The sequence below is a fragment of the Scophthalmus maximus genome, chromosome 18, assembly GCF_022379125.1.
Source record: "Scophthalmus maximus strain ysfricsl-2021 chromosome 18, ASM2237912v1, whole genome shotgun sequence".
NCBI lineage: Eukaryota > Metazoa > Chordata > Actinopteri > Pleuronectiformes > Scophthalmidae > Scophthalmus > Scophthalmus maximus.
The window spans coordinates 11,411,011-11,425,000 of NC_061532.1; the positions used below are offsets into that span (position 1 = coordinate 11,411,011).

The 13,990-nt window shown below is 43.9% G+C and overlaps 1 protein-coding gene across 3 annotated transcripts in view; it reads left to right on the forward strand.

Annotated features, from left to right (window-relative positions):
* Window positions 1-1,285: 1,285 nt before the first annotated feature.
* The window catches only part of rps6kc1 (ribosomal protein S6 kinase polypeptide 1), a 22,491-nt gene continuing 9,786 nt past the window's right edge, over window positions 1,286-13,990 (forward strand). For 2 of the 3 annotated variants that reach the window (XM_047328729.1, XM_047328731.1), the window contains exons 1-13: window positions 1,286-1,473; window positions 2,421-2,456; window positions 3,584-3,704; window positions 4,205-4,320; window positions 4,453-4,546; window positions 4,642-4,695; window positions 4,814-5,236; window positions 5,699-5,823; window positions 6,922-7,020; window positions 8,789-8,836; window positions 9,580-9,712; window positions 10,866-12,503; window positions 13,201-13,290. In XM_047328729.1, the coding sequence (XP_047184685.1) occupies window positions 1,372-1,473; window positions 2,421-2,456; window positions 3,584-3,704; window positions 4,205-4,320; window positions 4,453-4,546; window positions 4,642-4,695; window positions 4,814-5,236; window positions 5,699-5,823; window positions 6,922-7,020; window positions 8,789-8,836; window positions 9,580-9,712; window positions 10,866-12,503; window positions 13,201-13,290 (3,079 nt within the window). In that variant the 5' untranslated portion in view covers window positions 1,286-1,371. Of the gene's footprint in view, window positions 1,474-2,420; window positions 2,457-3,583; window positions 3,705-4,204; window positions 4,321-4,452; window positions 4,547-4,641; window positions 4,696-4,813; window positions 5,237-5,698; window positions 5,824-6,921; window positions 7,021-8,788; window positions 8,837-9,579; window positions 9,713-10,865; window positions 12,504-13,200; window positions 13,291-13,723 lie in introns of all 3 variants that reach the window. The other variant, XM_047328730.1, reaches the window with a different exon arrangement.

Consider the following 13,990-nt stretch of genomic DNA (forward strand, 5'->3'; position numbering starts at 1 on the left):
AGTCGCAAAGCAAAGCATACAGGCAACATGATGGCCTAGTTATGGAAAACGTTGAAACCGTTCAACCTTCAACTTAATGACAATAATACAACTTTTTTTTGATGTTGTTGAAATATTGTAACTATTGAAAAACAGCTGACATTAAACAATGATTCTACCAGCATCTGTCAAATTGCAACCATGCCAATATCATAACAAAAGTATTCTGCCTTTCAAATTGGTTAATATTCTTCTGATACCAAGGCTAGTTTACATACTATATTTCATTTTTCATAAATACTGGGGGAGAAATATAAACATATTTATTGATTTTTAAAGTTTTTTCAATTATTTTTTATTCTGAGCCAAATTAATGGCCATAAAGTTCCGGTGAATTAACCAACTCTGATGTCAAAGCGGCTGCTGTGTTGAGGCGACAGCTCTCAGCTGGCTGAACGGCTCGAAGGGAGTCACCCTCCACTCTTTTCTAACGCTAAAGTCGACCTCTGCTGGGATCAGGGTGCAACTACAATTTGAACCTAGGTCCATCTTTAAATGTATTGAGGTCGTTTCGCCCCCTTTTTTTCAATTGTTTATTAATAAGCGTAATAAAGTTGTCTAATTGGAATCTGTGAGTCCTTGTATCTTTTAGGGATGAGAGATATATCTCGGACCGGCATTTTCAGCCTTGATGACATGAAACACTAACTATCTACAATAATAATAATTTACATTTTCACAGATGTCAATAAACGCAATTTTTAATCCTGAATCTGGTGCCATATTTTCCATCAACTCTCATATTGATTTCCATTCTGAGATTTCCATTATAATCTTTGTTTAAACTCTTTTTTTCATACATAAAACCACACATTTCTAACTAAATTTATAGAGATATAATGAGCTATATTGTCACCATACATACATAAAACTTATATGTAAAGTTACATTTTGGCTGTCATGTTAGGCCATATGTCATCCTTTTGATAATTCAGAATTAATTAGATATTTTTGGGCAGTTTTGCAATCAATGAACAAACAGCAAGTACTATAGCCCAACTCACATTTCGACTCTCCATATGTCAGTGTTAGAATATATGGCACTAACACATCTCTGTTTGACAACATAATTGTGTTCATTGCCCGCACTGTTGGCTGTTAATCCCTGCATTTATTTTAAATGAGCCAATCACAACATCAAAACATATATGACATAAAACATGAAAGTGGTGTCATCACTGTCTAAAAAAGGACATGACATCAAAGCAGGTAGTTACACGATCTGTCCTCAGGGGGAGCTCTAACTTCTTCCCCTGCCTGTCACTGTGCTGTCAGAGAATGAATGTGTACGCCTAGCTGGCTAGTAGCTTTGGCAATGTTGTCACTCTCAGGATGATATCGCAGCGCGACAGAGGAGAATTCGCTCGGTTTTATACTGTCACGGACCCTAAAAAGCACCAGAGAGGTTATACTGTGTACAGAGTCACCGCGACGGTAAGTAAAGGGAGGATGGACACGCCGACGGCTAGGCTAATGCTAGTTGTTGTTAGCTAGCCGGCCAAGCTAGTCAAGCTAATATGATGAAAACACAATGATGCTAGCTGAGAGTGGTAACAGCTTCTTTTTGGGGGGGCGGGCACTGGATATATAGCTGACAGGCACATTTAGACTTCATTGTGTTGTAACACTTGGACAAGTGGGTTGTCAAGTTGCTTATTCATATTAGCTATACTGAATGAATCCGAACCAAACGCAGTGTTAACCTTGTGTTTACAGCAGGACAGTTCAGTTACATGTAGACTTACAGTAGACGGACATTATGGTCATAGAGTTCACGAGAACAGGCTGGTTCGTGTTGTCATTATATTTTGAGGCAGGTTTCCCAGTGAAGTGTCATTAAAGATGTAATGAACTCTTTGGGGGAATCCTGATTCAACTAAGCTGAGATGGAGAAACGTCAAAGCCTGGGTTCACTTGATAAACAACGTGTCAGTGGCTTAGACTCCCTAACTTTATTTTCCAGAGTAAGGAGCCTGCATACCTTTTGAAATATGTCAAGTTAGAATAATAAACAGAAAAGCCTGGTCCGCTGTTTTCATTGATAATCTGCAGCAATTCACAGATCAAGTGCTGACATGGAGAAGTATGTCCTCTGATTGTTAATGAGATCAGTCCTCCAGTCACCAGGACAAGGACAGTTCGAGTTTTCTTCTTCTCCTCCTGCCTGGGTTCCTGTTTGTTATGAATGTTGGTGATGTCTCGCTGTAACTCTCTTGACTTCCGTCATTCGGCCCATAATGCCCTCATTGTCACGCTCAGACTGTGTCCCAGAGCGGCGCGAACTTGTGATAGCACCACACTTTGCTGTGGACCCTTTTAAATAAGAACCAAACACGTCAGGGTTCTCATGCCTGGAACCCTCTTCTCCTTCTTCCACGCAGATAATCTCCAGGAAAAACCCAGAAGATGTTCAAGAGGTAAGACATTTTGATATGGTGACTTTGTGAGTGTACCAAGGTTCGGCAAATGGCTGAGAAAAAATGGATGGATTATTTTAGAAGGAAATTAAGTCGGGTAATTAAGTTAGTGGAGACATTACAAGACCGGTACATGGAAACATTTTACTGTATTTATTTGATAAGTGACCCGGGTATACTTGTGTTAAAAATATCTGAGTTGTGTGTGGTTCTGCATCCTTTATCGGCCTCCTTACACATGAGATTGTACAAAATTGTACAAAAAAATCTGGAAAATTCAATTAATTAGAATTTTGTGAATCATCTTTCGTAGACATTTAATCACTGTGCATTCCTTACTTTGTTAGCTCACTGTCTCTATTGCAGTTACCGAAACACTGACTTTTGTGGTCTCTAGATTAAATGCAAAGAAAGGCATGTTTTTTCTGAGATCAGTCTGATTATTTTAAGGATTTGTCTGAAAACATCTGTTTTTCATATTTGTCTGTCTTAATATATGTAAAGGTACACATAATGTGAATGCTCTCTTAGTTTTGAAACACTCAGAGGAATGCAGTCTGTCCTGAAACCAGCGCTAATGCAACCGGCATGATATCAATTACTGCATGTGTGTGTGTCTAAGATGCCTGAACACACTCTTACCCCCATGACTCCAGTTTGGTAGTGGTGCTCCAGTTTGGGAGTGGTGCTGAGGCCAGTTTGTCTCAAACCAGCCGGCCAGCAAAGGTTTTAGCAAAGTGGACTGTACGCCATTATGTTTTTCATTAATTCATCCAGGTTTGTGAGGGCTGTGACCTGTATGTGTAGATGTATTGCAAATGTGGTGGGTTGAGTATTTTAGCTTGTCATATGAGTTACACTGATTTGTTTTTGCAGTAGCTGATGTTAAACCCAGTCTTATGCTGTGCTATTTTGGATGTTTTGAAAAATCTTGTCCTTAAATATTCAAATAAGACGTATATTTAAGTCAGTAAATAATGAGATTACTTTAACAGATGAGTGCAAAGTCAAGGTACTCTAACAAAAAATGTTTGGTAAAGAATATTGATATAATTTTTTTGATTCTCCTCCTTTAAGCCGACATCTTTTCTATCTTCATCCATCTCCCTCTCTCCCTCTTTCTGTAGATAACGGTGTGGAAGAGATACAGTGATTTCCGGAAGCTTCATCAGAATCTCTGGCAGCTCCACAAGAATGTATGTAGCCAGTCGGAGCTGTTTCCTCCTTTTGCCAAGGCCAAAGTCTTTGGTAAGAATCCAACCCACTCAACTTCCCTGGGTCAAACATTTGCCCTGATGTCTGCATTGGACCTAGATGTGCAGAGACATCTTCTCCCGTTTGAGTTTTACTGTCGTCTGTAACATTTGGCTGTTAGTGATCTTGTCCAATGTGAGCAAAGAAAAGCTGTAATTTTGACACACTTTGCTTTAATTTAATTTAATGTATTATCACGGCATACATTATCTCCAGATGCTTTTACACTGAAAGCCTGAGAGTGTTTTATAAATATGAAGAAGGAAACTACACAGTTCCCTAAATGAGCGAAGGAAGACTGGTTGGGTAGACTGGAGAAATGGGGGAAAGATGGTACATCACACAAAATCCTGCACATTTGGATTAGAAAAAAGTAATGGTGGCTCTGCCCCCTTGAGCCAGCTTGGTGTAACTACACACAGTCAGCAATCATCACTCTTACTGGATGCTATCACATGTCTGCATGTCTTTGTATATTGTATATGCATGTTCAGGTCGTTTTGATGACTCAGTGATTGAGGAAAGAAGACAGTGCTCTGAGGATCTGCTGCAGTTCTCTGCTAATATCCCTGCTCTCTACAGTAGTGAGCACATCCAAGATTTCTTTAAGGTACAGCAAATACACACACACACACACACACACACACACACACACACACACACACACACACATACACACAGAAAACAGACAACAGAATTTACGGCAAGACTTTGAACTATAATATTGTTCATATTTTTCCAGGGAGGTGAGGTCCACGACGGCTCAGAGCTCATCGGACCAGCTGAGCCCTTTTCAGATTTCCTGGCAGATAGTTTATCTGACTGCAGCTTTGACGGTATGTTCACAGACACTTCCTCACAATGAGTCTCTGCTCTTTACAGTTGCTGTAAATTCAAAACTTGCTCAGAGAAGTGTGGTCATGTTTTTCAGTTCAAAGAGACATCAGTGGTTCAGATGATTTGACTATCACGTCTGAGTATGGAGGTAGAGTTTTCTCCCTTACATTAGTATTACATTAGATTTTGGTACAGCATATTAAGACTTAATAAGTAGGGTGTAGATGTATCTGTCAGTGTTCACCTGGGCATACTTCCCCCCCCAGGCCCCTCCAGTGACAGTGAACTGACCTCCCTGGCTGTGGATACGGACTCTTTGGTTGGGCTGGATGATGGCATGGCCTCAGGTCGCACCTCCCCAAACCAGCCACAGGGGGGCGCTTCCAACATCAGTAGCAGCTGCAGCCCTCGCTTGCCCACCCTGCACGACCGCCGCACCCCATCTCCTGCCCCAGTTCCTGCCTCCTCAGCCATTAACCCAGAGGTCAGCTGGCCAGGCCGAACACCTCTCTTCTCTGGCAGTTTGAAGAAAGTCGTCGGTGGCAAAGCTAAGGACATTAAGTCAGACTACCTGGACAAAGCCAGTGAGCTCATCTGTGTGGCTGTGAAGAAGGAGAAAGAGCAGGACTACCAGGCAGCTTTTTCTTGCTATCGCAGTGGAGTGGACCTGCTGCTGCAAGGAGTGCAAGGTCAGTCTGGTCAAGAGCTGGATACCATTTATGCTCATTGGAGTCCACGAAGTGCCATCCACGTATCAAAAGTACATGAAAGTTTCTGTCACTGTAGACCAAAGTTTTGTGTTAAATTCCATAGTAGTACTTGACATGTTTTCAGTGTCTGACAAAACTATTCCTCTTACTAAAAATCCTCCACAGCCCACACCAGTGCCCTAGAGTGTCCTGTTGTACCTAATTCAGAGTAACACAAATTGGTGTGGCCTTCTGAGATCAATACATTATACTAAATGCTAACCAGTGGTGACCTTCCACTTGAATGGTTGGCCTTGTGTATACAAAGGCTGGGGTTCATACTCCCTATCAATGAGTCAGACAGATTGTTGTTGTTAAGTTTGTGATTCAGAAACTAAAAACCACTACATCAAAACTGCTTTGTAAATAAAAACGATCGATCTCACTCTCCCTATATTTCAGGTGAGCCAAGTCCCACGCGGCGAGAGGCAGTGAAGAAGAAGACTGCGGAGTATCTGATGCGTGCAGAACAGATATCCAGTCAACATTTGAAAAGCAACATGGGTCAAGGGTCAACGCAGACAGTAGTGAGTAGGATTGAAATATCCTTAGTCTTATTGGCTCTGCATTTGATATGTTTTATAAAGAACTGTCCCAAACGATTATTTTTCAAACGATTAATCTAGCGATTATTTTTTCGATTAATCGACTAATCTAACGATTAATTTGTTTGGCCGGTGCGCCCGGAGCCCCGCAGGGCCGGGATCCTACCTCAGCCGGCGCGCGCCGGCCCTCGCTGTCATTGCGCCACGGGGTTTTGAGTAGCGAGCCCTCTGACTCGCGAGTGCGTTAGACTCCTTGGTAGGGCTGGGCGATATATTGAGTTTTTAAAATATATGGATATATTTTCAAACACAATATAGGATAAGACAATATCATGTATATCGAGATTTATGTTGCGTTAAAATAACGTTATAAGGTTTTTGCGGAGCCGCCAGTTCGCCTGTTTCTCCTCTCCCTGTCTGTCCCTCGCACACAACTTTGCCTGGCCCCGCCCCTCTTCCTCTCTGAGCCCCTCCCCTACCCACTCACTCACACACACACACACACACACACACAAGTCAGTACATGCTGCACCAACTCGGAAACAGACACAAACGAGAGGAAAGCAGCCGAATATTATTACAAATACTGGCTCAATCATTTACAATTGGATTCCAAGTTTCAGATGGGTAGAGAATCCTGCAAACAGGTTGCAACTAAAAGTTCGAGCATTATGAATCTCTACCACCATTTACAGCAGCGCCATAAACCGCAGTACGAGGAGTGTGTAAAACGCTGTGCTTGCAACCCAGAGCTTGAAGCCTTCGCAGCCTTCTGCACCGAAACGAACGCCACCACTGGACTGGAGTATGGGACAAGAGTTAATCTAGTTGTTTGGGGTGACTCATCGATGCAAATTATTTGAGTCAACGAATTTATGTAGTCGATTACGTTGACTACGTCGACGAGTCGTCCCAGCCCTAGTTTTCTACCCATTCAAAATGTGCCTGTGAGTAAATGGTATTGCTAATACCATTAAAAAATGGCCCTGATGGGGAAATTGATTATTTTCACATAAAGCAACATTCTGCCATTTGCCATTTCACAACCACTGAAACAACCACTTTCTTCTTTTTTTTAAGGCTTTGGGGGCACAGTGCTGCCCTTCCACCTGCAGAGCAGGCCAGCTGAGTCCATCTGAGGAGCTGAGAGCTTACAGGGTTTTGGGGGTCATAGATAAGGTCAGTTTATTATTTACAAGTCTCGAAACATGATTTTGAATGATGATATTTTTTTTTTATTGTTGTTTCATTCAGAAACCCAATAAACTATATATGTGCAATGGACTTAAAGGCTGCTTTTACTTTGCCTGATGCAATGTAAGTTTTCTCCTTGAATATTAGAGTAAATATAGAAGAAGAGAATATTTGTAGGTGAAAAAAAATAAAATAATGACCTTTAGCTATAGCACACACCTAATTCTTTAATCATTTGTTCCAGTCCAGATAAATGTGGATGGTGTCTGTCTCCAGATTTCTCCTCCTTGTGTCCTTTCCTTCTTTGACCATCTCTTTTATCCAAAGCAATAAAACCTAATAGATTTACTGGATGGAATAGTAAGGGCTGAGTGTGTGTATGCTTAGCGTCAGTTATGACTACCACAAGGTCAGTTTGGGTTGCTGGTCCTCTCAACCAGCTGCCGGCGAAGCAACTCCACCACTCAGCCATGAAATGACTTGGCAAGCAGCTCAGAGAGTAGCACACAACATTGAATCAATGATGCTCATCCTACATACACACCTACACACACACACACCTACACACACACAAACACAGGCACACAAACCCCAAGGAAAATGTTGACACAACACCAACATGTGTTAGTCTACAGAAATATACACAAAAGCTACAATATTTCCCAAAAAAATCAAACAGTGAAAAAAACAAAAACAAAACCGTAAGTGAAAACTAAGCCACCCAGAAATGGCCTGGCTTCTCCTCTCCTCTTTCTCGTCCTCCTTCCTCCTTTCACTTTTAATGGGGACAGAGGGGACAGATGGAGAGGGCTCCTCACCCTAGTGCCCCCCCCCCCCACTCCATCTCCCCCTTTCCCCGATGTTTGTGTCTTAATTATATTAGCGCCCTGGCTAGCACCGCCACTCTGTTTACTCACAGCTCCATTCATATCCATTTAGCCTGCACCTGTTTGGTCCCAGCCAGGGTCACATGGAGATAACGCACCCACAAAACATACGCGCGCGCCACACTACGCACAAACACAGTAGGTCACACACATATGCTCAAGCTCTCCCCCGAGACAGAGGGGGAGAAGAAGAGCAATGGAGATGTCAGAGCCAAGAGGAGAGCTGAAGGCAGGAGGAAAATAAAGAGATTAGGACGAAAAGGAGAGACAGAGAAACTAATGGAAAGTAAAATCAGAGATAGGTTTTTTTTTCTTGGAATGTGGGTGCAGATGGGAGGAATGAAGGTATTTCAAGATGGCACTGCCAGCCATTACAGTGTCTGCTATGATGCATTGCACATCCCTGTGATGAAATGTTTTTCAAAGGACACGTGATGCAAAAATTGGAGCACAGTAAAGAAATGTATGCATCTCATATGATTGCTCATATGATTTGTGCATTTTAAAAACTGCGACTGAAGATTATTCTCAGCAATGATCCCTATCATTTTTTGTGGTTGTTGTTGTTGTTTATGAAATGTCCAAAAGCATATTTCCAGTGACCTAGTTTCAAATTGATTTGTTCAAACTGCAGTCCAGACTCTAAACATACTTCAGCTACAAAAATTTCCAAAAAATATTAGATCAAATGGTACTGGCAAATGCTTGGCTTTTTTTGACTGATAAATCATTTGGGATAAATAACTTTACACTTAATAACTTAACAATAACGTTGGAAAACTCCGCTGGAGGACACAACTGCTACATAATCTTAGACTGTGCATGTTTGTTCATACATGGCATTTAATGATACCCTTCCATCACAGGTTCTTCTGGTCATGGACAAGAGAACAGAAGAGACTTTCATCCTGAAAGTAAGTAAGTGTGTGTGTGTGTGTGTGTGTGTGTGTGTGTGTGTGTGTGTGTGTGTGTGTGTGTGTGTGTGTGTGTGTGTGTGTGTGTGTGTGTGTGTGTGTGTGTGTGTGTGTGTGTGTGTGTGTGTGTGTGTGTGTGTGTGTGTGTGTGTGTGTGTGTGTGTGTACGTGTGTGTGTGTGTGTACGTGTGTACGCGTGCATGCGTGTCCGTCCCTCATCTCGGTCGTCCGGACTGTAAGTGTAACTGTGAAGTGTGCCAGAAGCCCCTGTGTGTGACCGCTGTAATTGATTCTAATGGGCCTGTCCCTGTCAGCTCCTCTGCTCTCAGGTGTGAGACGTGTGCCAGATGCCAACATACAGCACAGGCCCAGATGACTACACACACAAACACATGCACACACACACACACGTCCACACATACCCACACATACCCACACACTCACTTGCCGCCAATGTGAACTTTACGTGTAGCGCTGATAGATTTATGTGGCTCTTTTAAAGTCACGCGCTGTATGTGGCTTGATGAATCCAGTGACTTTGAGTTGCCATAGGGCATAGCTGGCACTTCGTTAATGGGAGCTTCTCCTTTGCCACTCTCTCTTTCTCAGAGACACTCACCATCCTCTGCCTCCTCCTGTCCTCAATCCTCCTTTTTTTTGGTTCATTTTCCTTTTCTCTTTTTCTTCTTAAATGCAAATGAAAGTAATTTTTGTGCTTCTCCTTCCCTCATCTCTTGGTATAGGGTCTGAGGAAGAGCAGTGATTGTGGGCGGACTAAGAGGACCATCATGCCTCACTCTGTGCCCCACATGGTACAGCTGAGGAAGTTCATCGTCTCTGAAGATGCCGTTTTCCTCCTGCTGCAGTATGCCGAAGGTAAGACGCACACATCTCATTGTGCTCATCTGTTTCATCTTCCCTCTTTCGTCTTCTGTCTTTTCCCCCTCCTTCACCTGATCGCTCTGTCTCTCGTCTCCCACCCCTCTCTGCCCTTGTTCCAGACAGATGTTTGATAGAGATGGGTGTGTGTCACAGGTCATTATTCTGAATACCAGGTGGCACCATGCTTCATTAGCTATGCCAACACCTGGGCCTCCTTACATCCCACTCACTCTAGGATGTGTGTAGGTTGTGTGCGTGTGGGTGAGTGCCTACAATGAAATACAGCCATATTTTTTAATGCCCTGTGACCTTTTCAATCTGGTGCTCTCCATAACCACCCTGCGCTTATATTAGTGGATATTTAATATTATATGGGGCTGTAAAACATTATTTAATAAAGCTAATCAAATGCCACAAAAGGCATCGTTTCCCCACTGTTACATCCCAGATCAGTTCTTTTTAAAGGAACTCCAGGTTTGCTCCTATAGTATGTTGTTAGCAGCTGACGGGTTAAATGAGGAGAGACAGGCAGACGGAGGGAGGCATTGACCTGAGTGACATTGGACAAAACAACATATGGATGGTTTTACTTTCTAAGCCATCGAGCTGCCCCGCTATCATTATCATCACTGTGAACTCCCTATCCATTCTCATCACACACAACAGATGCTGGCTTCCAATTGCTCACACTGCAGCTGTGTATATCTGCATGCCTGCGTGTGTTTGTGTGTGTCTGTGTGTATGCAAGACCGAGACGAAGTCGAAACACTAACATTGCACTGGGAACCTAAAGCACACATCAGCCCTACCCAATTTAGCCAAATCAGTTTCAGTCACAATTGTTCTTGTTTACCTTTCATTCTTAATTGAAAACTAATAACCATTTTCACCAAATCCTCTAAAAGTCTGGAGCTAAAGGTCTTTTTGTGCTTCCATCTCATCTCAAGAACAATAAACATTTAGTTGATTCGACAAGAAATGGTCAGAGATCCGTTTGTTAGTATGCACCACTAAAGCACAATAACAAGTGGCTCCTGTATTGATCTCCAATCTTGAGGGCCCTGTATCAGAATCTACTTTTAAAATGAACAGAGTTCTGTTTAACAGAGATGTTTTGTCTCTAATGCCCTGTTTCTTTCGTCTTCAGGTGGAAAACTGTGGTCACACATTGGAAAGTACCTACGTACTTCCAGCCCAGAGGAGAGCTTTGACATTCCTTTCATCCAGAAGAGCCACACGGCAGCTGTGCACACTCCACAGAACGCTGTACCACAGCTGGACGTAAGCTCAGCCAGTTCTAGCTCAGGGCCTGTTGTTGGCTCTGATTCTGTCTCAGTGCTGCAGAAAGAGGGAGCAAACCTCATTGCGCCGCCTCTTAAGAGTGTTCTTCCACCCAGGCTTATCAAAAAAGTCGTGGCCCCATCAGACTCTGGAGCCACCTCCGAGGAAGAGTGCACCAACAGTTATTTGACACTTTGCAATGAGTACGAACAAGACAAAGTAGAACCAGATGCACTGGAGGAGGAAGAAGAGAAGAGTGAACAGGAAATGCTGTCACTGGAAGTGCCCGTCGTGACGACCACCACTTCCTCACGTAGTCGGTCACTGTTGAGTAACGACAGCCTCTCTTCACCCCTCAGCTCTCAGGACCTCGGCTTCTTCACCGAGTCATCTGACAGAATCGTCCACGACAATGAGCGACACCACAGCGAGGGACAGGACCACAGCGACGTTTTTAGTCCTTTACCCTCTCCTGCTGTGCCCCTGTCTCTCGATCAGTCCAAGCACACACCAATGGAATTTTTCCGTATTGACAGCAAAGACAGTGCAAGCGAGGTGACCTGCATCGACTTAGGAGAGCAGCGTCCCCCTCATAAGCAGGTCCCGCTATTTTCTACATCAGACCTGGCCTCCGACGTCACGGAGGATCTTCCAGAGCTGGCTCAGGAGGTCAAGGGCCACAGCTCGGAGCTTTGGTGGTTGGATTCCAGTGATAAAGGCTCCAATGAGTCTGTGCCAGTCATCTCATTTAAAGATGCAGTGGTGGAGGATGAGGCTCACCCACCTGATCTTTTGGTCAACCTTCCTGCAATGAGTGGGACTGTAGACTCGTTACAGGAGGAAATGGAGACTTCTGGAGTGTGTCTGGGCCTCGAGGCCACAACTTCTCCCCAGAAGTGCATCCAGCCGGATGTTTTACAGCTTCACAGCCAGCTGGAGGAAGAGGAGGAGCAGCCACTGGAGCAGGAGCTTTCATCTCTGTGTACAGCCTCTGCAACCTGTGACACCAGTGTTGCGTCTTCCTCCCCGCTCAACTCATTGTGGGATGACTACAGCCTGGCGTTTGGAGTAGAGGCCTCTGACAAAATAGTTGCTGATACCGAATGCCAAAACGATGACCTCCCCCTAGACGCAGGAATTCCAGATACTGACTCTCACAGTGAAAAATCAGAGGCCGGTACTCGAGTAAACGCCAACCCCAGTGCAGACTCTCTCCCAGCCACGAATAGGACTGAGGCCTGTGCGGTGGTTGAGCGTTTATTAGATCTTGATGGCGAATCATCAGGAGTTGTGAGTAATAAAAGTTTCAGTGAATTTGACAGACAAGTATCGCGGCTGTTTGCAGAGCTGGACGAGCTGTCGTTGGCTGCGTCACAAGCTCGTATCCCAGAGGAGTTTGTTCGATGCTGGGCCGTAGAGATGGTGGAGGCTCTGGATTCTCTGCATCAAGAAGGTATCATCTGTCGAGACCTGAACCCCAACAACATCCTGCTGGACCAGCAAGGTTAGACATATACGTAGTGTTTGTGTTTGTGTGTGTTGCTGTACTTTGTGGATGTTTTCGAAAGCAAAGTTGATGGCCTTCTTGGCGATTTGAAGCCTGGATCTCTGCGTGTTCCTTTCTTAAAGCCAGTAGTACGTGACCGAGGGACTGTCTCCATCAGTCAACCATGAGTTGATCTACCTACCAAAATGAAGGCTCTTGCAGAAGGGGAAAGTGTTGTTTTACCAGGAGGTCACAGATTCCCCTTCAACTTCTTCTTTTGTCGTCCTACAATCATCTCTCTCCCCCTCGTTATCAACAAGCGTCTAATTAGCTGAGTGGCTGTTTTCGTCTCCCTGGTGGTAATTATTGTTCTAAAGGGCCCATCAACGGCATAGTGTGGTGCATCAGTCTGGCTAGCCCGGGCTAATGGCCGCGGCTACCTAATGACACCATTAGTTCTAATGATAGCGTTAACGGGTAGCCGCTAAACAGGAGTAATCGCTGTGGCTGTGTGCTTGAAAAGCTCGCAGAGAAATTTGGAGAGGGGGAAAAGGAACGGAGGAAGGAACGAGCGCTGTGCAGGTGAATGAACGGTCGGAAAAGTCAAGAGTCAGAGTGACACTCGACTGAGCGAGGTTGACTTGAGGCAGAGCAAATGATGAATGTTTCACACTTGGACTCTGAGTTGAACACTTTCTGTCTTCTCTCTGCACAGGGCACGTTCAGATCACCTACTTTTGTAGCTGGAGTGACGTGGAGGAGTCCTGTGACAAAGAAGCCATTGCCAATATGTACTGTGCACCAGGTGAGATACACACACACACATCATAATACATGTAATCTTTTTCTGAATCTGTACTCATTCATTAGCCTCATTTTGTGTGTGTATCCCTGTCAGCTAGGAGGTTTGTATGGGGTTAATTCTATGCAGGCATGCAGGGCCATAAGTAGGCCACTTTCCCATGGTCACAAAACCCTTATTCATAGCCAAACATGAATAAACTATCCAAGTGTACATAAACTACTCAATGAGGAAGAAAGAAACAAATTACTATTATGTTTTTTTGGGGGGGGCTCGTTTTTGTTAAGGTGCTTTTGCATTCTCTTATTGTTTAGTGAGGTTAAAGACACGGTATATAAACACTGAATAAGGTTGGTAGTATTTTTTTTCTTCTTTTTTCTTAACACTCAAATTGCCTAATCCTTTTGAGGATTAAATTTTTTCTTTACTCCTCCAGTGTTTTTCCTGTCCTGGATGTCAACAGTTTTGAGGAAGCTGTATTGTCTTGTAGTACTTGTGTTGTCCTGTAGAGTGTGCTCTTGTGCAACAGTAAGCCAGTAGTGCGTTAACCCTGAGCGTTGCCCTCAGCAAGCTTGTGGCAGCTCTGGCATGTTGTTTAAAAGCTGCTTAAAACAAACTGCTGCTAGACTACAGCACCATGTCCCTACTTAGCACTTCTGTGTGTGGCGGCTGTTTGCGTGTGTGTATGCGTGTGCCTGCATGC